The sequence below is a fragment of the Populus trichocarpa genome, chromosome 1 (assembly GCF_000002775.5).
Source record: "Populus trichocarpa isolate Nisqually-1 chromosome 1, P.trichocarpa_v4.1, whole genome shotgun sequence".
NCBI lineage: Eukaryota > Viridiplantae > Streptophyta > Magnoliopsida > Malpighiales > Salicaceae > Populus > Populus trichocarpa.
The window spans coordinates 47,500,111-47,523,815 of NC_037285.2; the positions used below are offsets into that span (position 1 = coordinate 47,500,111).

The 23,705-nt window shown below is 32.0% G+C and overlaps 3 protein-coding genes and 1 pseudogene across 5 annotated transcripts; 1 reads left to right on the forward strand and 3 right to left on the reverse strand.

The window, feature by feature from the left end:
• Positions 1–1,031: 1,031 nt before the first annotated feature.
• LOC7490700 (uncharacterized) lies at positions 1,032–1,682 on the reverse strand. Its single transcript, XM_002300465.4, has one exon. The coding sequence runs from the start codon at positions 1,680–1,682 to the stop codon at positions 1,032–1,034; it is 651 nt and encodes a 216-aa protein (XP_002300501.4).
• A 1,411-nt stretch (positions 1,683–3,093) lies between these two features.
• Positions 3,094–4,578, reverse strand: LOC7490701 (uncharacterized). 2 transcript variants are annotated; one of them, XM_024595934.2, is made up of 2 exons: positions 4,027–4,578; positions 3,094–3,453 (listed from the first exon to the last, which is right to left on the reverse strand). In XM_024595934.2, exons 1-2 carry the CDS (start codon positions 4,449–4,451, stop codon positions 3,309–3,311), a joined length of 570 nt encoding a protein of 189 aa, XP_024451702.2. In that variant the 5' UTR covers positions 4,452–4,578; the 3' UTR covers positions 3,094–3,308. The 2 variants fall into 2 exon arrangements, with proteins under 2 accessions (XP_024451702.2, XP_002300502.2); XM_002300466.3 differs by having other exon boundaries at positions 4,031–4,565.
• A 5,848-nt stretch (positions 4,579–10,426) lies between these two features.
• On the forward strand, positions 10,427–13,664 carry LOC7490702 (alcohol dehydrogenase-like 3; annotated as a pseudogene).
• A 118-nt stretch (positions 13,665–13,782) lies between these two features.
• Positions 13,783–22,251, reverse strand: LOC7491404 (polyadenylate-binding protein-interacting protein 11). Of its 2 annotated transcripts, XM_024611441.2 has the most exons (11): positions 22,060–22,250; positions 21,373–21,839; positions 20,749–20,856; positions 20,594–20,638; positions 20,444–20,516; positions 20,212–20,324; positions 20,039–20,098; positions 19,887–19,934; positions 19,722–19,790; positions 14,337–14,398; positions 13,783–14,237 (listed from the first exon to the last, which is right to left on the reverse strand). In XM_024611441.2, exons 2-11 carry the CDS (start codon positions 21,805–21,807, stop codon positions 14,180–14,182), a joined length of 1,071 nt encoding a protein of 356 aa, XP_024467209.1. In that variant the 5' UTR covers positions 21,808–21,839; positions 22,060–22,250; the 3' UTR covers positions 13,783–14,179. The 2 variants fall into 2 exon arrangements, with proteins under 2 accessions (XP_024467209.1, XP_024467210.1); XM_024611442.2 differs by lacking the exons at positions 19,887–19,934; positions 20,039–20,098 and having other exon boundaries at positions 22,060–22,251.
• Positions 22,252–23,705: the final 1,454 nt, after the last annotated feature.

Genomic DNA, 23,705 nt, shown 5'->3' on the forward strand with positions numbered 1-23,705 from the left:
GCACTGGCTCAAAGTCGGGATGTTTCTTTGAGACTTTAATAATTTTATAAAAAGTAAATCAAAATAAATTATAAAACTCGATCGCTTATCGATCAAAGTTAAACACTTAAACTCCGTGACCTGGATCATGGGTACAATTGGGTTCAATAATTTTTTATATATATTTTTATTGAATTATATTACAACAAAAATAGATGCTCATAAAATCAAAAACTAACCAAATATGGGTGTTTGGATACAATTATAGGTTTTTCATAATTGAAACACCAAAAATATTTAATCGGTTCAAAAATTCAAAATTAATTCGAATTCAAAAAACTTTTCAAGCTCAAATCTAACCTCTCAAGTGATGGGAAGGCTAGAGAACATCCTAGTGGAACTCCTCTCATTAAATGAAGTAATTGACACCAAGATCGATTTTTTTGTAGCTGAAATATATATCTACCAATATTCTTTTTCTCTCATTTATCAAATCAAGAACTGAAATATAAGAAAAATAAAATTTTAAATCAAAAATGAATTTTTAAAATTTTAAGGGATCAAAAATTTATCATTTAAAAAAGTATGAAGATGAAAGTCAACATTTTGCACCACCTATGAAATGGCCACCCATTTTCCTGATCACATACTTTCACCCCACACCTTGTAAGATTTCTGGTTGCTTGATTCTACAATTCAACCAAACTGCCAGTATGTCAACATTAGCATCTTTTCCGAGTCTTATTGCACTGAATTCTCTTTTCTCCTTCCAGTTGTTGGCCCATGACTGCCGATCCAAGTATGAGTTGACAAAAATCTATTCTCAATTCCAACATCCAATTTTTCATATGTGAGTAATCATGTTTGGCAAAGACTTGTTTAATATTTTTCTTGAGAATCTACACTGTAATGATCAGTGGACAATGGCAACATATATATATATATATGCTAATCTTTTCTATATATATGATAGAATATGCTAATCTTTTTTGAGACTAAAAACTTAATTATAACATAAGAGAGAGATTTCAAGCACACTGTAGTGATTCACACTAAATATCAACTAAACTATCTTTCTTACAAGTAGCAGTCCTGCTGCTAGAGAGACTCCAAGAATCTGAAAAGTCAACAGAAGATGCTGATGATGAGAACCCATTTCCACATTTGGCTACAGCTCTCACATTCTCAATTAACTCTTCAGTGCTAGCCTCTTCGGACAAAATCTCTACTAGCTGCTCTGGACTAATCACAAGCTTCACTTTCCAAAACCCATCATTACTTTTGTTGTAATTATTTTTGTTGTTGTTGCTGCTGCTGCTGTGCCTAGAGAAAACTTCAGTGTATGACCTCTTTAACATGCCTTGATAATCTAAGGACATCCTATAAGGTGCAACAATATTTGATGTAGCAGCAGCAGCTGGTATACTTTTTGATCTAACATGACCTTCTCTCACTATTTGGCCACCAATTTTTGAGTTGTTGAGTGGGAGTAAATAGTAAGACTGACCTCCATGAAGCTCTTCTTGTAGAGAAAGTGGTCTCCAAAAAAGATCATGGCTTGGAAAAATAGCATGGCCTGGAAACTCGTTGGTGATGGATCCTGTTGTTATTGGTGTGGTAAACTCTAAGATTCCACCATTAGATGTTATCACCTTTATCACTCCTTCTGCCACTCCTAGGCCTCCAAATATGCAATTTCCCATGCCTAAAAAAACAAGAAGAAGAACAAATAGCTTTTCGAAATGGATTTAGTTTCAAGGTAAATGAAACTTCTATGGTTTAATGAAAATAAAGAAAAAAAAATTATTCTATTTGAACAAGAAAAGATAGTTGAAAGAAAACATGACCCTTCTCTTATAGCTCTAGCTTGGTGGTGGGAATTGAAGCCTAAAGGAGGGAAAGTGTGAAGACAAAGAGAAAGACAATCGTCGGTAGGATTATTCTTTGGGAGTTCCTCAGTCAATCCCACTAAAGAAACAAAAAGAACAGATTGAAAAAGAAGGAGAAAATGTCACCACCATCACCGGCGTTACTATTAGAAATTTATTGACGTGTAATTTACAGTTCAACTATACGTTCATACACGGAAAGAAATGATTTTTTTAAGTTTTTGGTATGATGGATTGTATGCCATGTTCACATTACTAGCAATGTGACAATTTCCTTTTGATCTTAGAGAGGGGGCCCTTTCAGTCAACGTTCATAAAGGGTCAATGGAGGAAAGCCAAGGGAACTATCATCTTTTGTACTTTCTCTTTATCAAAACTTGGTCCCATAAGAGAGATTTTCGTCACCAAAGTGAAGGGATGCATCTCCTTCAACAAGGGACATCCATCATCGCCTGGGATGTATCGATCCCAGGCCAGATTCAAGGGACAGTTCAGTGATCTTCAAGGAAAACAAGGAATTCTTTATACATACAGGCACGCACACACTCTCACACAAACAGTGATGTGGGGGGTCCTTTTGGAATAGCGAGCAAAGCACTTTCAGCCACTTTCCCCAGGACATTTGGATGGTGTCTTCAAATTCTATTTTGCGTTCAATTTAGTGGAATTTAGTGTATTCACATAAGACCAAAAGAGATTCGAATTAAAGGAAAATATAAGTGTCTGGTAAAAAAAAATAAAAAGAAACAAAGACATATAAGGGGAACACTACTGAAATCCAGGAAAGTCGAAACTCGAAAGAGCTTCACTCTTCCATTAATTATTTTAGAAATTCTCGAGTTTGTAATTGAAGAATTCTTAAATATTTTCTTCTGGGATTTAGCTAAGTAGTATCGGGAACACTTGTTGTTAAATGATTAATATGGTAAATTAGCATTCAACATAAGGTTAGGATTTTAAATTTCAATAATTGTTTGTTCATTCACGAGTCAGTCGAAATAAGAGAACATTAAATATACATTTTTCAATATATTTAATACATAATTTGAGTTTAAGAAGCATAATTAATAATCCTTAACAAGTGTTCTTCCCTAATTTTCTTGAAATCTAAAATTATCCTTAAAACATAATTAAAGGATAATTTTAGGCACAAAATATGTTATAAAATCACGGATGTCCTTAGAACATATAACAATAATTTAATTATTAAAACACATCAAAAAAATCCGAAAAAAAAAGGATACTCTATTTAAGATTGACGAAGTTAAATTCAGAATAACGTAATTATTACATTATTTTAATCATAATTTAGTAGCTTTTCTTTTTTAAAATTACACAAGAAATCATTTGAAACCTTTCATTTTTTTTTTCTTCTTTTGTTTGATTTTGAATGCCATCTAAGAATATACAGGAAGACCATCCACACAGATGGTTTTAACTTCAACGAATTGATAGAGACTGTACAGCACTAACTTGGACGTGATTGAAGCATAAAAGATACTGAAAATCTTGGAACTTTTTGAACAGAGAAGGTTCACTCCTGCTGGCCCTCTCTTTCAATTCAAGACAAAGAAGTCCCTGTGGCCTGTGATTGAGGTAGAAAAAGATTTTGCTCAGTATTATTGTAGTAGTTATCTTTTAAAATTTTAAAAAAAATATATATTGAAATAATATTTATTATTATTTTTTAAAATTTATTTTTGATATTAACACCTTAAAATAATCTGAAAACACAAAAAAAAAATATTTTAAAGCAAATAAAAAACAAAAAAATATTTTTTTTGAAAAATATTTTGAATCAAAGCACCAACAAAAAATAACATTATTGTAGGGTTTATCACATATAATCACCTTTTGAGCTGGGAAATCTGTCACATATTTCCATGTCAAGCAATATATAATCTACAGTTCTATCTTACTAATGTGATACGAACAAGGAAATATATATATGTCAACTTGCTCAACTTTGTGTCTCTCTTGACTAATTAATTTTGTTTGAAATTCAGTTTAATTCCCATTATTTTCTTCAGCTGAAAAGAAAATTGATTTCACTTTCCATTTTTTCCCACTATACCTTTACACAGGAATCAATTTCTTTTATGACTAGCTACATGATATACATTTATTAATTTCCTACACTCAACAAAACACTACGTACTCACTTTCTTCAAGGATGGTTTCAAGCCCTGGCTGCCACCTTGATGAAGAGTTGACTCCACACAGAGCAACACTTTGCATGCCCAAGAAGCATATCTCTTCTACTGCTATCTTCTTCTTGGATAGCAATTCTTGAAGCTGTTGCTTTGTTAGAATCATTTTAACTCTCTTTGAACCACTTGTGTTATCCATGCTTACTAAAGTAGGAGAATGATCGCCAGCAACTCTAAAAGGCCTGCCCAGGTTCCATATGGGAAAACAATGATGATCATTATTTCCATAGCCCTTGATGAATATAGACCTCGTATAATCCAAAATCTCTCCATTAGTCTTCATGACCCTTAAAACATCTTCATGCCTAGTTGTGGTTGACTGAGAGCAAGACTTTCTCTTGGTGAGTTGGTGCAAAGCAAAGCAATTGCCCATTGTTCTTCAAAGAGGTGGTGTAATGGAGAGGACAGAGATAAAACTTTGTGTGATGGGGAAGAGAGCGAGAAGTTTTAAGGGGAGATGTGAAATATTGTTACGTCAAACGTTTTGTAGATGAAAAGGTTGTTCATTTGTTAAGGATTTGTAAGTGGGCATGTTACTTTCTGTTTTGAAAGGGTGTTAATTTGGATAGACAAACTGGAAACTAGTAGCGTAATGCATGGAAGTATGGGACTAAAGAAAATCGTTGTATGAAATGTGTATAATACAAAAAGGGGGAGAATTTTGTCACCAAGCTTACAATGCAAGCGATGGTCGGAGGAACGTGCGTCTTTTGGCTTTGCTCATTTGACATCCCTCCATATTTACATCAAACCTTGTTCAATACAGTTTCACATTAATTTGTGGCTAATAAATTGTGTGTGTGTGTGTGAAAGGATTTAGGAAACACTAGCAATGGGAGGTCAGGAAATTGTACAAAGGGGGAGAAGTGGTAATCAGTAAAGCTAGCGAGTTGAGAAATCATGTTTTGCCTACGCTCATAAAGCTAATAAGCATTGAGGAGAGAGTATTTTCGTTATTTTCAATTTCATCTCTTTAATTTTGAGAATATATTTTTTAAAATGAAAAAGAAATCGGTAAAAATAATTGTAAGGATTATGAGAATATAATACTTTATATAGAGGAAATGTGTTTTTTGTTACGGCTTGCTGAGATTTGTTGTTGACGAACTCGCATAAAAACTTCAATGAATTTGTTGGTTTTTTGGTCTAATTGTAGTTGGAATTATAATTGGAATTATAATACATTGTTTTAAAACACTGACATATTATATAGATAATTGGATGTTCAGTGGGTGTTTGTTTTTGTGTTCAAAAAATATTTTTAAAAATTCTTGAATTTTTTTTGTTTTAAATTAATTTGTTTATGATTTTGGATCATTTTAATATGTTGATATTAAAAATAAATTTTAAAAAATAAAAAATAAATATTATTTAAATGCATTTTCAAGTAAAAATTACTTTGAAAAATAACTGTTATCCTAATCTAAAACATACTTTAATAAAAAGACACTAAAAAACTTGAACTTGTATATTTTGAGATGAACATATGCTCTTCTTATATCATTAAGTATAACTCTAAAAGGCGTGAGTTTTTTCGACTGTGCAAGACTTCAATGCTCATCCTCTCACATATTATTATGGATGGGCTATGCAAAATTTTTTATTTTTTCAATTTGATCCTCAAATTTTTTTTTCAACAATTTAGTTCTAATTAAAAACCAATTGATTTTGATTTTTTATATAAAAAAAATAGAATCGAAAGAAAAGGAAACGAAATGAAAAGAGGCTTAAACATGAGTGACATGCCATAAGTTTCACAAAACATGCATTTTGGTCTTTAAACTTTAAAAGTCACACAAATTATACAATTTCAGTACCTCGGTATTTTTTCAATTTGATTTTGGTACAAAAATTCTTTTTTGTTAATTTTTTAGTTCCTAGTTGAGAGAGTAAAGAGAGGGGTTGTTGGATTTTGGTATTAGAGAGAGAAAAGTGTTGTTGACACCAATTTAAGCCACCAAAACAGATAATACCTGTGTCAAATAGTTTCATTGATAAGGGAAGCTCATATTAGGTGGTTTTGACCTTTAAAGTTCATGAAAAACATATTTGAGCTCAGGTTATTTTAAATTTTAGGGCGGTTTTATGAGTTTTTTAGGCTATAAATAGGTTAAACGTGATTCCTATAGTTTTTTTCTAAGTGTTTTTTTGTTAAAAATAGGTTGAAAATAAGTTTTTAGGTGAAAACAATTTGAGATGAGCGACATGTTTGCTCCAATTGTAAACAAAAAAATAATTAAGGGTCCAATCACATAGGTCCAGACAAAATAGGTCAAGCAGGCTAACCTAGCTTACCTGGCCCAACAGCAGGGCCTTTGCTTCCTTTTTTTCTAGATTATTTTTCTAATTTTTTTTAAATTAATGATTCTTTTTTTTTGTCTAATTTTTTAAATTGGTATTTAAATTAGTACCCCTTCTCTATTTTATTTTATTTGGAGAGTCTCTTTTAAATCATGATTATTTTTTTAGTTATGCATTTAAATTTAAAGAGTTTTTATGATTTAGCTATAATTTATTTATATTTTATATGGTTGAAATTTATTTTTGAAAATAAAAAAAAATTCAGATAATATTTCTAATAAGTAAAGTCTTGCATGATTTTTTCCCCTTTTATTTTATTAGATCAATTTAATTTGCATCTCTATTTCTATTATCATTTTCTTAAATAAAAAAATTAATGTAATAAACAAATTTAGCTAACACAACCGGGTAAATATCTTGTCTTTCAAGATTAAATATATTGATCTATACTTATCTCTTAATTTTTCAAGTTTTATTTTCAAGTATTATTAATGATTTTTATTTATTTATTCGCAGACATAGTTCTTGATTTATTTAATTATATATATTCATAAAAAAATTAAAATTAAATTTTTTAAATTATATAAATATATATAAAAAAAAATTGTATACATAATTTTTCTTAGAAAATAAAAATATATAATCCTTCATGAGTTAAAATCCAGAATTCGTAATATACATTAAGATTTTGACGTTTTCAATCCCATCCAAAATGGGTCAGGAGATGATCACAGACGAATTCTATTTTCACTTTGGTGGGAGTTGGGTCTTTTAAATTTCATCAATCACAAGTCCTGAATGAATATTTTCTCCTGACACCTCTCACATGAAATAATTGGATAGAGTTTTTAGGTAATAAATAAATTTGTCTTCTTGCCTATATTATAAATTTATAAAAACAATTCTTTTTTATAAGATTTAAACATCAAAATATAAAATCCTTACTAATAATTCAATGATTACAAAAGAATTAATGTAATCTTTGAAAGCCATATCCAGATTTTCCTAAAAGAATTAATTTTGATTATTAATTATGTTTTCAGATAAAAATAATATAATTACAAAAGTAATTACTCAATTAATATTAAAATTAATTGCTCTAGCTGATTCGAGTTTTCTCCAATACAACATGATTGATGATGGCTGCGAACCTTACTGTTAATTGCCAATGGCCCAACAATAATTCAATGATTAACATTATGATGACATAATTTATTTATTTATTTGATTAATGTGGGTGTCAGACCAGTTTGTGCATACCTCGATTAATCTTACGGATTCTGAAATTAACAATTATATAAACTTTTAGTGGTTTGAAGGTTTGTAGTACTTGAAATTATAATTTTTATGAACAAACTTAGAATTTGATATATTAAATTATACTATAATGATATTTCTTTTTTTTATTAACACGATTGCTGCTGTCATGGTACCAGATCAGATGGTCTTTAAATTTTGGATTTCTAATCCATCATCCCCTGGATTTTTCCAGTAATTTTATAGTATTCAGTAATATTAGTTATAGTATTATATTAGTTATATTTATTATTTTTTTCAAAATAAATATAAAAAATAACTAATAAAATATTAACTTCACGAGCATTTTCTGATTTTTTTCTTAATAAAAAGACAATATACAAGTACATCTGTTCTTACGTACAGGATTAAAAAAAAAAGAAAAAGAAATATTGGTGATGAAAGCTGTCGTGTACACTAAACAATTTCCAGTTTAGTTATCCCTTTCTTCATAAATGGAGACGTCAGCCATTAATTTCTTGCTGTCCCATCTCCATTATTGGTGGACCATGAACATTCAAGAACTTTGCTGACTAATCAATCGGTGAAATTAATGAGGCTAAAAATCAGAGGGATAGCCTGGATATTTAGGGTTGTAGTGGTAATTGTATTTTAAAATAGTTTTTTATAGAAATATATTAAAATAATATTTTTTATTTTTAAAAAATTATTTTTAACATAAATCCATTAAAATAATTCAAAATCATTAAAAAATTAATTTTAAAAAATTTAAAAATTTTCAAAAACACTTTTTAAACATAAAAACAAACCTATTCAAAATTATTTACACTCAACAATGAAATCAGAAACTTGCTCCTGTCAAACAGTTCCAAAGCCAGCCCTTTTTCATGTTCCTTTACATAAAAAATTTACAAGTTTCTTTAAATTTTTATTATCAATGAAAAGTCTAATGGGCCTTGAACTAAAGATTGAATTATGTCATTTATCCAATATGTCATATATGGAATATTCTAAAGTTAAACTAAAGATTTATTTTATAAAATATAATTTTAGTTTATGGTTAAAAGAAAATTAAAAAAATAAAAACCAAAAGTAACATCAATTAAAAAAATAAATGTTTTTCAGTTTAATTGTTAACATACATGAAAAACTTCAATTTAATCTTTATAGTTTAAAATTATGCATATTAAATCTTTATTGTTTAATTTTTTTTATTTTAATCTAAAACTTTATTCTTATTATGTTCATATCGAGGGAGGAAAGAGAGTTGCCAGGAAAGGAAAATAAAAAAAAAACATATTTGGCCAATCACATTCCTGCAATTAAAAGTCCGATTGTTGTAATTTATTCTTAAGACCTCGTTTATTTGCAGAAAAGTAATTTTCTTTGGGAAAGTGGTTTTCTTGGAAAGTAAATTCTGAAAAAGTAAATTATTTTTAGATATTTGGTAGTGTTATGGAAAATAAGTAGGAAAACGTTTTCCAGTGTTTAATTATGTTATGAAAAATGAGCTGGAAAATAACTTATTAATGTTTTTTTTTTCAAGTTTATTAAAATAATAAGAAACAAATCTTACAATTTAAAAGGTTGAATGAGAATGGAATTGAAAAAAAATCTAATTTCATAAATTATCTCAAATAAAAAAAATAATCAAAATAATAGAGATAAAATCTAACAGATAAAAAAATTAAAAAATGATGAAATTAAAATAATTATAATAATTATAATTTCATAAATTATTTTAAATAAAATAAGTAACAATCAAAAGAATGAGGATCAAATTTAATAGATAAAAAATTTCAATTAAAAAAATAATAAGAGAAAAGTAAATAACAATCATAAAAATAAGGACCAAAGTTAATATAAAAATCAAATTAAATCACATTTTAAGGGATGAAATTGAAAGAAAAAAAATTCGAACAAAATATATAGTAATCAAAAGTTTGAGGACCAAATTTGACATAATCAGCAAATAATATGATATTTTTAAATTTTTCACAACCTCTAGAGAGTTTTTTCCGCCCAAAATAAAAGGAAAACACTTTCCTGAAAATCAAGCCAAATTTTTTTTACAGGAAAGTGTTTTCCGTTGACCGGAAAGTGTTTTTTGTTGACTAACTTTTCTAATGGCAAACAAACACATGTAAGTTTAGAAAGTGGTTTCCTGAAAACCACTTTCCAGGAAACAATCACACCCTAAATTACTTTTCTTTTTAAATTTTAGATAGAGATGTTGCATGGTGTATTTATAAAAATAAAAATCACACTTACTTATTGTCTAGAATTAACCTCAAAGTTAAATTAAAAAAAATGTATAAAATAAAAATGTTAACCGGGATAAAATAATTACATTCACATCCATTATTAATTACTTTTTACAAGGAAGATTAGCTTTTTGCTTCGGTTTTTAATTAGTATTAAAAACTCTTTTTTAATTTAGCAGTTAATATGTTTTTCAAAGTATTTTATTAAACAAAAGTTATCTTTCCATTCTTTAATTAAAAAAAATTATTATAATAGAAAATACATCCACAACATAAAAGTATTATTTTTTCTTATATTATAATTAACTTGAAATACTATTTAGAAGCTATACTGGATAGTTTTCCTTATCCAAGGTGTCTCTTCTATCTTCTTTTGTGAAGAGATACTATATAAATAAAAGTCAGACATTATAGTAGTCAACCCAATTAATGCTAGTATTCTGTCATTCTCAAAATAAGTAATTTTCCTGTATTATGCAAGTTGAACTCTGTCCTCGTCCATGGAAAGGACTTTTGACTGTATTAATCTTGATTATGCAAAAAACAGTAAAATTATAATTATATATGCACGTAAACACATCCATGTTATAGCTAGTTTCGAACATTTCAAGATTCATCAAAACATGGCAATGCTACTGCAAGCAAGAAGAGTATTGACACAAACTCTGCCTAGATATAACTCAAAATCACCTCAAACCTTTGTTAAGTTACTAGGATCGACGCATGGCTTGCACGATAATGTAACGAAAAGAAAGTTGTTCAATCCGAATGAGACGTCAGGAAAGGTCATCACTTGCAATGGTAAGTATTGCAACCTTGTGTGTGATCTCATGATTCGAATTTGCTTCATTGATTCATTTATGTCATCGGTTGTTATGGTGATCAAGCTGCCATTATCCGTGGTCCGAGACAACCTTTTCTTATGGAAACGATTCGAGTCGATCCCCCAAAGAAGATGGAGGTCAGAATCAAGATCCTCTACACTTCAATCTGCCATACCGATCTAGGCGCTTGGAAAGGCGAGGTAACATGACACCAAACAACCTTAATCTTAATCCACTTTGGTTGAATTTATGTTCCTGTAGAACTAATCACAACAAAATTTCTAAAGAATGAAGCTCAGCAAGCGTTTCCGCGAATTCTAGGACATGAAGCTGTTGGGTAAGACATGTTCCTAGTGTTGTTTGATCATTCAATGTTGTGTTTTCTATATTTGATATCCATTTTAATGGGATGTGGATAAATCTTGCAGCCTGGTTGAGAGTGTAGGTGAAGGTGTCACAGACGTGAAAGCAGGAGACCATGTGATTCCAATCTTCAATGGAGAATGTGGCCATTGTTCCTACTGCAAAACTAAGACTAGTAATCACTGCCAAACTTATCGTGTGAACCCATTCAAGAGTGTGATGGAACATGATGGAAAGTGTAGGTTCTCAACCAAGGATGGAGAACCCATATTCCATTTTCTCAACACATCAACTTTCACTGAGTATACCGTGCTTGATTCTGCCTGTGTTGTCAAGATTGATCCTAATGCTCCCCTCAAGAAGATGACCTTGTTAAGCTGTGGCATCTCTACTGGTAAGATACCAAGATTATTAATCTTATAGCCAAATTACCACCCCCCACCTCCCTCCATTTCCGTTCAGTCCCGTCCAATCTTGTCCAGTCTCATCTACTCTTTGAATACAACCTAAGTAGCATTCATTTGCATTTTAGTTTTAATTTTTCTTTTTTGTAAGACAACAAAATTCTTGAGGCTCACTTTGGAGATGTATTTTCGGATCTTGGACATCTGAAAATGATGGTGAACCTGATCAGGAATGGGAGCTGCATGGAACACTGCCAATGTGCAACCTGGATCAAGTGTAGTAATTTTTGGTTTGGGGGCGGTGGGGCTTGCTGTAAGTTCATTTCCATTCATCTGCTTCTATTTCTATTTTAGCCCCACATGAAATATTGCTGGGGCATGCAAGTCTGGCAAATTTTTGGCCATGTTTACTTCAGATTCTGGTGTCATTTCAAAATAATTCACCTTCTAATTTATTTGAGAATTAAATTTACTTTCAAAGAGTTCTGTCCATGATTAAACTTTACTTAAAACTTAAAAGGAAGGAATGAGTATGGGTAAAGTTAGTTAACTCAAGTTAATTTAATTTTTTAAAATATAAAATAATATCATTTTTATAAAAATAAAAATAAAATGGATTTTGACCGAATTTTACTTGGTTCTACTTAATTTTTTATTAGGTTACACTGAATTAATTCTTTTTTCTATATTTTATAAAATCTAAACCAATCCAAGATTCGAGTCCGGGTTTAATAATGAAGTTTCTATACATTATCTCATTAATTCTTTTTATTAACTAATCAAACTTAAAACATGTTTTCATTCAATTCTCACAGGCTTCAGAAGGAGCACGAGCCAGAGGAGCATCTAAAATAATAGGTGTTGATACCAATCCAGAAAAGTTCAATAAAGGTATCCTTTCCTCTCTTTTTTTAGGCTCTTCATGATACATCCAATAATTCCAACCAGAAAAAAAAATGCTTCTAAATGGAAAATGTGCTGGGGAAAAGCTAACAAGCCTAGTATATGGCAATCTCTTTTGTTCTGGTGGCTGCCAGAGCAATGGGAATGACTGGCTTCGTAAACCCAAAAGACGGTTCAAAGCCAGTGCACCAGGTTAGCAACTAATATGCATGGAATTTTCTCCAAGTCTTATTGCTGATTTTGTGACTATTAAGCATTAACCATTCTAGCAAATGGTTCCAGAGAATCAGGGAAATGACTGGTGGGGGTGTAGATTACAGCACTGAGTGTGTAGGGGATCTAGAGGTTCTCCGAGAGGCCTTCTTGTCCACTCATGATGTAAGTCCTAAATGGCATTTCATTGCCATATTTTCGATTCTTTTCTTCTTCTTCTTCTTCTTCTTTTTTTGTGTGTGGGGGTGTCTGTGTGTAACTGTTAAAATCAAATGTATTCTCGAATCAATTTGCGCGCATCACCCGACCACCAATGCTTGTCTCTGGTGATACATCTTAACGCTTTATCGAGACGTTTCAGATTCAAGTCCTTGTATAGGGAAAAAAGACAGATTTCAACCCAAAAATGGAAAGCAGAATTAGGAGGCAATAATGCTGACATGTATGATTTTGCACATGGCAGGGCTGGGGATAGACAGTGGTGGTAGGAATTTATCCAACCCCGGAAATGCTGCCTCTCCATCCAATGGAGTTGTTTGATGGTCGGAGCATCATCGGTACAATCTTTGGCGACTTCAAGGGGAAGAGCCAACTGCCTGGGCTTGCCAAAGCCTGCATGAATGGGGTCAGTTCAATACATCATATTTATGTTCATTAGCAAGCAAGTAGTTTGTACATTGAAGATACCAAAATCATGGAATTTCATCCTTGAATTTGCTTCCAGGTTGTGAATCTAGATGGGTTCATCACGCATGAACTTCTGTTCGAGAAGATAAACGAAGCATTCAAGCTGCTCAGTGATGGGAAGGCATTGAGATGTCTTCTGCACTTTTGAGGTCTCACAGGGAAGCACTGGGAGCAAGTTGAAGTTCTTGCTGATTTCTTCTGCTCAGACAGAACTAAATTGTAGTTCATTTACTAGTTTCGGACAATAATATCACCGTTTGCGTTGTGATTCTATGTTTGGGCAGCAAAACTACAATTTCCATAATCATCTGGTCTTGCCACCCTCTAAAATGACTTTTGGATTAACATGGCAATGTCTAGAGAAATCGAGGTTCGATATGAACAAATACAGCCACTATCCTGAGGTTCCATCAACTGTTATAGAGAACTCAAGGCGGAAGAATAATATGAAAAAAGGAACGAAAACAGTCAAGCACAAATACCACATAAACCCAATCAACTGAAAACAGCCATTTCAAAGATCAACAAGGTGACGTTGGAACTGAGTTAACATCCCAACCCTTTCCAGGAACCATTCGATTTTTCATAATAACAAGTCTTTTAAGTTTCAGAAACTGCTCGACGAAGTTCAACCTTCAAGGCGAGTCCAATCCACATTTGAGAGGAATAATACATTAAATCTTCCTAGAGCCTTGAAGTTCCATCCAACTCTATATATTGCTAGAATAACCAAAAGATAACTCATATGATAATAACGTTTAAGGCCAAAGGAGGCAAGGATGGAGCCATGAAGTATATAAACAAGGGTTCATCTTTACATTGGTCAGGTGTACGTTTCTAAATATATAAAAGCTGGCTTTAAAGTCGACTGGAGCACCATGCACTTCAAAGCACAGAAACACGAGGACCACGGGGCCGCACAGGTGTTTTTGATGGGCTCACCCTGAAAATAGAAACACCAGAGGTCAACCAAAGCATTTATCAGTTTTCTGTCATAGAGATTCAGAATTCTCGAGGGAAGAGGAACAGCTTGCTATCTGACCTTATTGGCAATGAACCTATAACCGCACCACTACAGTTGAGAGCAGCTATTGCACTTTCAGCCTGCAGAGGAGTAAAGAGTGATTAAATTACAGATTCATTCATACAGATTGCCAATTTACAGAAGCACAAAATGCGTCCGCATATCACTGAACTAATAATGAAACCATTCTGATACCTGATAGTATCTTAGCTAGCAAGCATGAGGCAGACAAATAACAAAAATAGTGCAAAAAATATCACTGGCGCCACGGAGTGGCCATGTGGGAGAGACAAATTTCAGTAGGAATATCAAAAAAAAAATTATAATAATAATATAAGTTAATTTGGGGAAAACATTTTTTTCAGGGTTTGGGAACAAACAATATTTCTTTTATTTGTTTTTCAATAGTATATATTAATATAATAATACATATTAAAATATTTAAAATACTTTGAATTGGTAATTCAGTGCATTTATTTCTATTTTTTAACAAGTCTAGTAATCACCACCACCCACATGTAGCGAATACACCATCCATTTTTACTTAACTTATAATCAAGTTAGAGGCACCACGCATGACCAATTAATAAAAGTTAAAGTCTATAACACCTAGTTTCATGGTAGAGAGGGAGATTTGACCAAAAGCCAAACTAAAGGGACCACTCTTGATTTTTACCTCAAGTGCGAAAAAACAAGGGCAGAAGAGAGAGAAGGTCTGAAAGAGAGATAAGAGAGAGAATGGGCTGCCAAAGATATTAGTACTTCAGCCACCGTTAGATCTTACTCAAATTTGTATGTGTTGTGCGCCATACCCTACTTTATAAGCTCACTGAACGGATTTGGTTTATTTGGTGTCACTTGAGAGTTATAGTCGTCGCAAGTTTTTTTGGGAAACTGGATTCCGAGCAGCCATATTCACCGGCTTGGTTCGCCTAGTCTCATTGTTGGATCAAATCCATTTTTCACACAAAGGTTCGCCGAGAGGTCCTCTCAGGTCTAAATGGTGGAGATCAGATTCCAACATTCCTAGAAAGTTTTTTACTCCTCAAAGTACCTCCAGTCAGTTTTCGGATCTAATCGTCTCTTTGTAGATTGCGTTTAATCTAGCTGTTGGATCACTCTTTGATATGTTATACTATACCTGCTTATCTTGAGCTAAACCATTGGATTTTAGCTACTTTTATCTCTATTGTATGTGGTGTTGTTTAATAGTTACTGCCCAGACGTGGATACAAATCATCCAGATCGACCGGTTCACCAAACAACCTACTGTCAACCCAGCCATAGCCACTAAAATCCCTTTAACACCTCCACAAACACAACAAACACTACAAACACCGTAACCACAAGAAAAACCACTCACCAACCACATCAAAACACCAAGACCAACCTTAAACAACCCCACAAAAAGAAAAACCAAATTATCCCTACACAAAATACCACCACGACCCACAAAAACACAACCACCCCTAACTTAGCCCAAAATACTTCATGGACGGATAAAGTAAAGGTCTCAAATGCTACAATCTGTGCCAAGATAGCCTCTTTTCCACGGCAAGAGATGGGCACCATTTTGGACATTCCGAATAATGTCATTGATGAGAGCACATCCATATGGAATCGATGCTTAGTGGGATTCTTCCCAGGTTATAAGATGCCGTATCATGCAGCCAATTCTATTACATTTTGAGTATGGAAGAATTATGGTCTTGAGAGTGTCACAGCGACACAATAAGGTTTCTTGATCTTTGGTTTTAAAAGTGAGGATGATGCTAACTCAGTTATGAAAAAGGAATCATGGATGTTTAAGGAGGGATCTATTATTCTCCAACTGTGGCACCCACACTTTGTTCTTAACAAAAACAAAATCACAAAAGTGTCAATATAGGTTCACCTTCAGGGATTACCTTTCCCCCTTTGGCTTGTGACGAACAGTCTTAGTGGCACCCGATTTGATTATGCAAGAGTTTGAGTGGAATTGGATGCTTCGCTACCTATGATTCATGTTTTTCAACTTCGGTGTAGGTTATCTATAGAGCCCATCACAATTATGGTTGATTATGAATGGAAACCAACAGCTTTTGAAATTTGTAAAGTCATTGGCCGCTTATGCAAGGCATTGGTTGAGGTCCCAACCATGTTGGTGGAAGACATGCTCAAGATATAATAAAAAAAAAAAAAATTGGAGGGGATGCTCTCCATGTTTGTAGCTCCCTAATTATTATGACTGAAGGGGCTACATCTTCTTCGATTGCTAATGTTGCAGCAAAATCAGTAACCCAGACAGACAGATTAGGTGGAACTAGTTGATCAGTTCAACCACCCCATGAACCGGACGACCGGTTGAACACAACAGAGTCCCGAGAGCTATTGTCCTTGAAAAAGGTCGACCAGTTCAAACTCTAGAGGATTCAATCAACCGGTTAAAACTACAGGTTACTGCAAAAACAATTGAACCTTTTGATGCTGAGAGGGCAAGGATTAATGATGATGGGGGTTAGAAGCTAATTGAATCATGACATGTTGTCTCTTGAGAGGGACCAACACCTATTGACTTCACCAACAAAAGGTTTTGTAGTCTCTACATCGGCGCCTCCTCAGCCAAGTGAAACAAGCCTAATCTTCCTAGTCGTGAAACTAGACAAAGTAGGAAAAAGAGGGAGGGTTGAATTGAAAGACAGGGGACTGAAGTGAAAAAGACAGATTGACTAGGATACAGATTTGAAATTTGTATTAAAAGTTCATTTTCATCCTCTATCTTTTTGAGCTATTAGGTTAATCAGTCCCTGTAATTTTTAAGAATTCAATTTTGGTACCAAACCTCATTTTTCTCATTTTTCAATCCCTTTTTGGAGGGAGAAGAGAGAGTCATCGGATTCTAGTGTAGAGAGAGAAAGTTGTTGGTGACAATTTCAGCCACCAAAATGGTCGTTCTTTGTGTCAACTGGTTCCTTGACTCAAATCTGAGCTTGGGAAGATTTTGGTTTTCGGGCTGATTTTAGGTTTTAAATTGGTTTTTTTATGTTTTTCAAAGCCATGGATTGGTTTAGCAAAGTTCCTGAAGTGCTTTCAAGGTATTTTGGATAAAAAATAGGTTTGAAAATAGGTTTATTTATCAAAAACTTTGGGACCTTGTTTTTCCAGCCACCACAGTGGCCGGCTTCTAGGGATTCACAGACGACACATCGTCTACTGATGTAGGCGACACATCTTTTTTTTTAAATGATTGGGGTGAACGAAACATCTTAGATTTTTTAGTTTCATTTTTGTTTATTGTTGATGACTGTTTTTTTTTAATTATTTCTTTACACAATGGTTATTGATTTGTTTAATTAGATCCGTGCATAAGCTTTTCAATTTACATCTAGGACTTTTTATATGTAAAAAAAAGACGTTGAAAAATTTTGCTTGTTCGATTTTTTTATTATGTTTTGATGTTTTAGATTGATCCTTATTCTTATGATTTCTGATTTTTTTTTCCTTGATTCTTTTATAGAAGTTTCATTGTTTTTAATTTCACCTTTCAATCCAAGTTTATAGTGTATTTTTTTTATTTTAAACTTCATTCTTTTGATTTTTATCCTTTTGTTAATGTTTTTATTCTTTACAATTTATCTCTTAAATTGAAAATTTATTATTGCCCTCTGATTTATTTTATATTTTTTGCAATCTTAACCTTCATTCTTTTAATTATTATTTTTTATTTTGGGTTTTTTGTGTAATTTTAACCCTTATAATTTTTTTATGTATAGTAGTTTCAGTCTAATAACTTGGGTCAATGTTTAAAAAGTTAGCAGGGATTGAAATATATTTATCTTATTTTTTTTGCAAAATCATTGTTCAATATTGTTTTTACTTTTTTCTTTTTTTGTTGTTGCCTCATATTTTTATAATATTATCAAATTAATCAATATTTAACATGATTATCGAATTTCTCTTATTTCTTTAAAAATATGTCTCTTTAACTTTTTTTTCAAATAAAAATTGGGTCTGGTTTGCGGTGTCAATCGAGCCACCAATCTAGTTTTGGTCTATACTAGCTATTTATGATATTTTTTATCCAAAAAAAATCTCAAGCAGAATTCAAAAATTTATACATGCATCTAATTAAATAAATTGAGAATTATGTATACAATAAAAAAATTATCAAGCCTAATCCCTACCCAGCCAAAATAAACCAATCAAACTCAGGACCTAGGTCATGAACTTAATTGGGTTCAACAATTATCTTTTTATAATTTTTTATTTAAAATAGACACCTATAAAATTAAGAACCAACAAAATATCAAAGTGATTGGGAAAAAAAATCAAATCGAAACAAATTATGTTATCCAATTAATAATAAACCAAATAATAAATAATAAAATTGAAAAAACAAATAAGGAAGAAAAATTAAAAAAACAAATGTAATTGTAATAGATAATAATAATTTAAAAAGAAAATGGCTCAATCATTCGGGCTAGGAAGGCCCATAGCTTGTGGGCCTTTTTCTTCTTAATTTTCTTAAGGGCCTTTAATGATTTGAAAAAAAATATTAGGTTGGTCTGTTTCAGACCAAGAAAAACTTGTTTTGAATCATATTTCGACCTGAAAAAACCATAAAAACACTCTAAACATATTCATAGCCTTTAACAACCTAAAAATTGTCTCTAAAACCCACAATCAATCTGAAATCAAAATTCTTTTCGGGTTTAAATCCACCATTCATGCAAGTTTAAGGGAAAAACAACACCTTGTCTAAACTCCACTCATCAAACGGAACCTATTGAAACCAAAATCACCTATTTTTGTGGCCAAAATCGGTCTCAACCAAGACTCTCTCTCTACCACCAGAATTTGGCCACTCTCCCTCCTCTTTTTCAAACCAGAAACCAAAAAAAAAAAACATGAAGTTTTGGACCAAAATTAAATTTTATAAATTGTTAGGGACTGAAGCTTATAATCTGAAAAGTTTGAGAACTAAAGTGTATGTTTTGCCTCAATTTTAGCAAAACCATCTCTTTTTGTCGTGTTTTTCATTTTAATCCCCTATCTTTAAATCTTGCCCTTCCTTAATAAATATGGTTTAATTGGGCATCAATTTGAGTCTATAAAGGTGCATTAAAATAAAAATAAAATAAAAAAGAGGAGCTAAAAAATACAAAATACTATGACAATCCATAGTAATTTGTTTCTTGGTGAATGGGGAACAATATTTTCCCCACACCTTTTAGAGTATTACTTAATAAATAGTCATATGGCCATTTTAGGATCTGCAAGAGCTTAGAGTCCTGCCTCAAAACAACCTTGTCGCCTAGAATCCTTTATTACCTTGCCAAGTGCTAGACTAAACTCCGCCTAAATTTGTTTGATGTTGAAAGAGAGAGAAAGTTCAGCATTAGAAATAAAGAGTGAAGCAATTACCATCACAAACTCCACAAAAGCAATACGAGTTGGATGATGATGATCTCCTAGCAGCCTCAGGCGATAAACCTGCATCAAACAAGCCAAACCGAAAAAATCACACTAACAGTGCTGTAACATCCAAAAGAAAAGGAGCTTTCAAGTTCACCAGGTGTAATAACAAACCTCCCCGCAGAGTGATTCAAAAAAGAGTTTTATATCTGATTGAGTAAACTGCAGAATATTAGGTCGAATTAGCCGCAGAAATTAACATCAATTACAATACTTGTCACAGGAAAAAAAGGGATTATTTTTGTGATGGTAATCCAGGTACTCACATTCCTATCAATATTGGTACAGTAGATAGTTCTTGCACACATTTCACGCTCATCATCATTCTAAGCTTGGAGAAACAATTGATCAGCAGGGTATATAGAATCAAACTAACACACAAATGTCTATTGTCGGAAATTTGGAATGATTCAATGGCCATATAGCAAAGCATTCTCACCCTGGGCAAAAAGGTGTGATTAACTGGTGCAATGGCTGTTTTGGAGGGTAGCACTTTAACAGGGTAGTATCCAAGCATCGTCCCAGACAGGCTCAAGGCAGCCCGTGCACCTTCTGTATAGCCAACCACCAAAGCATACATAAGCACATAACCATCACACACACACACACACACACACAATGGAATCCTAAGGTAGGTATTGAGTCATTGCGGCACACATGACTAGCATTACCCTCATCAGTGAACTCAATAAAGGCAAAGTGAAGTACAGAATTGGGATCGCCACAGATACGACAGTCCACAACCTGCACAAGGGAAAGGAACTTGTTCAAAAGCACAGTTATATGAAAGCTGTCTAGATAAGCAGCTAGATTACCATTACCTGTCCACAATTAATAAATAGAGCTGCTAGTTGCTCTTCAGTAACCTAATTCCATGAAAGAAGCCATTAAATCAGTAGTTAATACAAATAGATGATGCATGCAGAAACCAACATAGAAATCAAAAGAAGAGTAACAATCGCAGAGAAGCAAATACCTGTTGATCGATGTCAGAGACATACACAGTCCTGCGAACTGTATCCTCCCGTTGAGCCATACTTGTCCTGCTACTGATTCTACGTTTCACTTGACCATAATTTTTCTTCTGAAACGAGCAAAAATACCCATCAACAAATTCTAGAAGTCATAGGCATTAAATTAAGCCCTTTAAAGTTCATTAACCTGAAGGGATAATAAAAGCTCTTTAAAATCAAATAAAACTTCTCATTAAAGTTCTTATTTTTAATTTGACCATTTTAGACACACTTGAACAATAACCTTCACTCAGCTAAACCAAATAGATAATAAAACTACTTGAATAATCCAAAACCACAAAACACAAGATTCCAATTCCATATTTCATGTTCAAAATATCTAATTTAGGCAGCCAGAAAAACTATCTAAAAAAATAAAAACCAACATAAAACAAGCGTTTGAACCACATAGTTTCATCTTTTTCAAAACTAGGTCTGTCCTAGTTCAACTAAACCTTGTCAATTCAATTAACCCAAAAAAACACAACACCAAAAAAGCATTCAAAATTCCTTTTATTTTTTTCTTTCTTGAAGTTTATGATAAAAATACTTAATTAATCAGCTAAAAAGGCAGAGTCATTTTTTACTCTTCTAGCAGCATTTCCATTAACTTGTCCATTTCTGTCGAAGCCATTTCCATTCACAACCAAGTTGTTGCTGCTGCTGCTGTTGCCATAAAAACCCCCATTAACTCCATTGAGCCCATTAACTGTACCGAAACTATTGTTGTTGGAAAGTGAAGGAGGCACAAACTCAGCAGCCATGGGGTTTAACTTAGAGAATAACTCCTGCAACTCTCTAATCTCCCTCTTATAACTCTCCCCACCATTTGATCTCTGTTGATGATGATGATTATAAGGAGGAGCCTGATGATGGCCCACCTGGGAAACCTTCATGTACAGAGGCTGAATCAGAACATTGTTGTTGTGGATGTGATGATCCTGATCATTTGATGATGATGATACACTTGACTCCGCCCTAAAATTCCCCAAATCAACACTAACATTCTCTCCAACAGCCATGATGTTTTCTCTCTAACAAACCTCAAAATCAACTGCAGAACACGAGAAAAACACAACAAATAAACCATTTTTAGTGCTATAAAAATACAAAGACTCAAGACTAAGCTAAAAGAAACAAAACCCACCTCAAAATCACTACGGGGAAAACAAAAAACAACCCAAAAAAAAATCATAGAGACAACAACAAAGTGTAATAAAAATTAAAACTTTACAAAAAATAATAATAAAGAACCAAACTTTATAATTCCTTACAGTGGTGTTTGATGTTGTCGGTGTTTTCTTGTTGTGTTGTATTTGGATTTATCGGTTTCTTAGATCTGGTTTTCTTCACATTTTGATCTTGAAATGGTGAGTGAAAGAGAGAATTTGATTGTTGAAGACTGGTCTTTCCTTCCTTCTTTGTTTTGTTTTGCACACCTTTCGACCGTCAGCCTATACTTGCAACACTGCATTATATAAAGTAGCCTATCTTACCCGTCCGTTGGATTTTTTTTAACAAAAAAAAATAATATATATATACACACACATACATGAATCCAAAAAAAATGTTAATGATAGTTAGAGATTAAATTAAAATAAAATTAAGAGATAAGATTAAAATTATTTATGTCATGGTTATATAGTTGGTTGTATTTAATAATTTTAATTTTTAGAATCAAACGATAATAAAAACAGACACATATATATATATATAAGTAATTAAAAAAAATCAAATAAAAAAAATATATTATGTAAAGTTGCATATATTATAAAAAAAATATTATAATTTTATGTGAAAACCAAATAAAAATTAAACTATATTTAACAAAATATGAAATTAGAAAGTTAAGAAATAAATGTGATTGTACAAATTTGATAACAAAAACAGCCATAGACTCTTATATTTAATAACATTACTTTTTAAAATTATTTTTTTATTTAATGAAACAATAAAAAATACAAATAAAAATAATTAAATAACATTAAAGAAAAAAAAATTTAAGCAAGGTTGCATTGAAAGTATGCCTCCTGGCATAAGAAAAAAATGATAATATTTTATTTATAAACTAAGTAAAAATTAAATTATATTCTATTAAAAAAATCATAAAACTTTGTTAAAATTTTATTAAAATTTAAAAATAAATAACAAATAAATGATGAAATTACTAGAAAAAAATTAAAATGACTAAAAAAAAATTTAAAAGCACAGGCTCCATACCTGGGTTGATTTTTTTTTTTTTTTTATTAAAAGGTATGTGCCCCTGTCATCTACCCTTTATTTTTTGAAAAAAAAAAGCATGCAACATGCTTGTCTATCACCTTTTATGTTTTTGAAAAAAACAAGAAAAGCAGTCGATGCACCTAGTTTCAAGCGATTGAAGGATTGCTAATAAACTGAGCCACGATTGTTTTTATCAAAAAGCTTGATTTTTTTTTACCTCAAAACACTTAAAAAACATCCTATAAACTTTAATAAACTTATCAATGACCTCGAATAACCCACAAACCCAAAATCAATATGAAAAAATAAACATCTTAAGCACAGATCTACCATCGTAGGAGATAGGAATGGAAAATAACATCTAGATAAGACTCCCCTCATCGAACAAAACCCATAAATCAAGTAGCCTAAGTCAACACATCCAACTCATTAATTAAGTCATGGACTTTACTTGGATTAATAGCTATTTTTTCAAAATTATTTTTTATTTAACTATATGATGAAAAACAATTGTTAAAAAATTGAACATCAACCCAATACCAGAATTGTTTTTGAAAATGCAATAAAAAAATAAAAACAAATTATGAAACTCAATTTCTCAGTCAATATAATATTAAATGATGAAATCAAAAAAAAAAACAAAAACCCATAACAAAATCGAGTTGAATTGAAAAACAAAGTCTCGCCAAACCCGCAC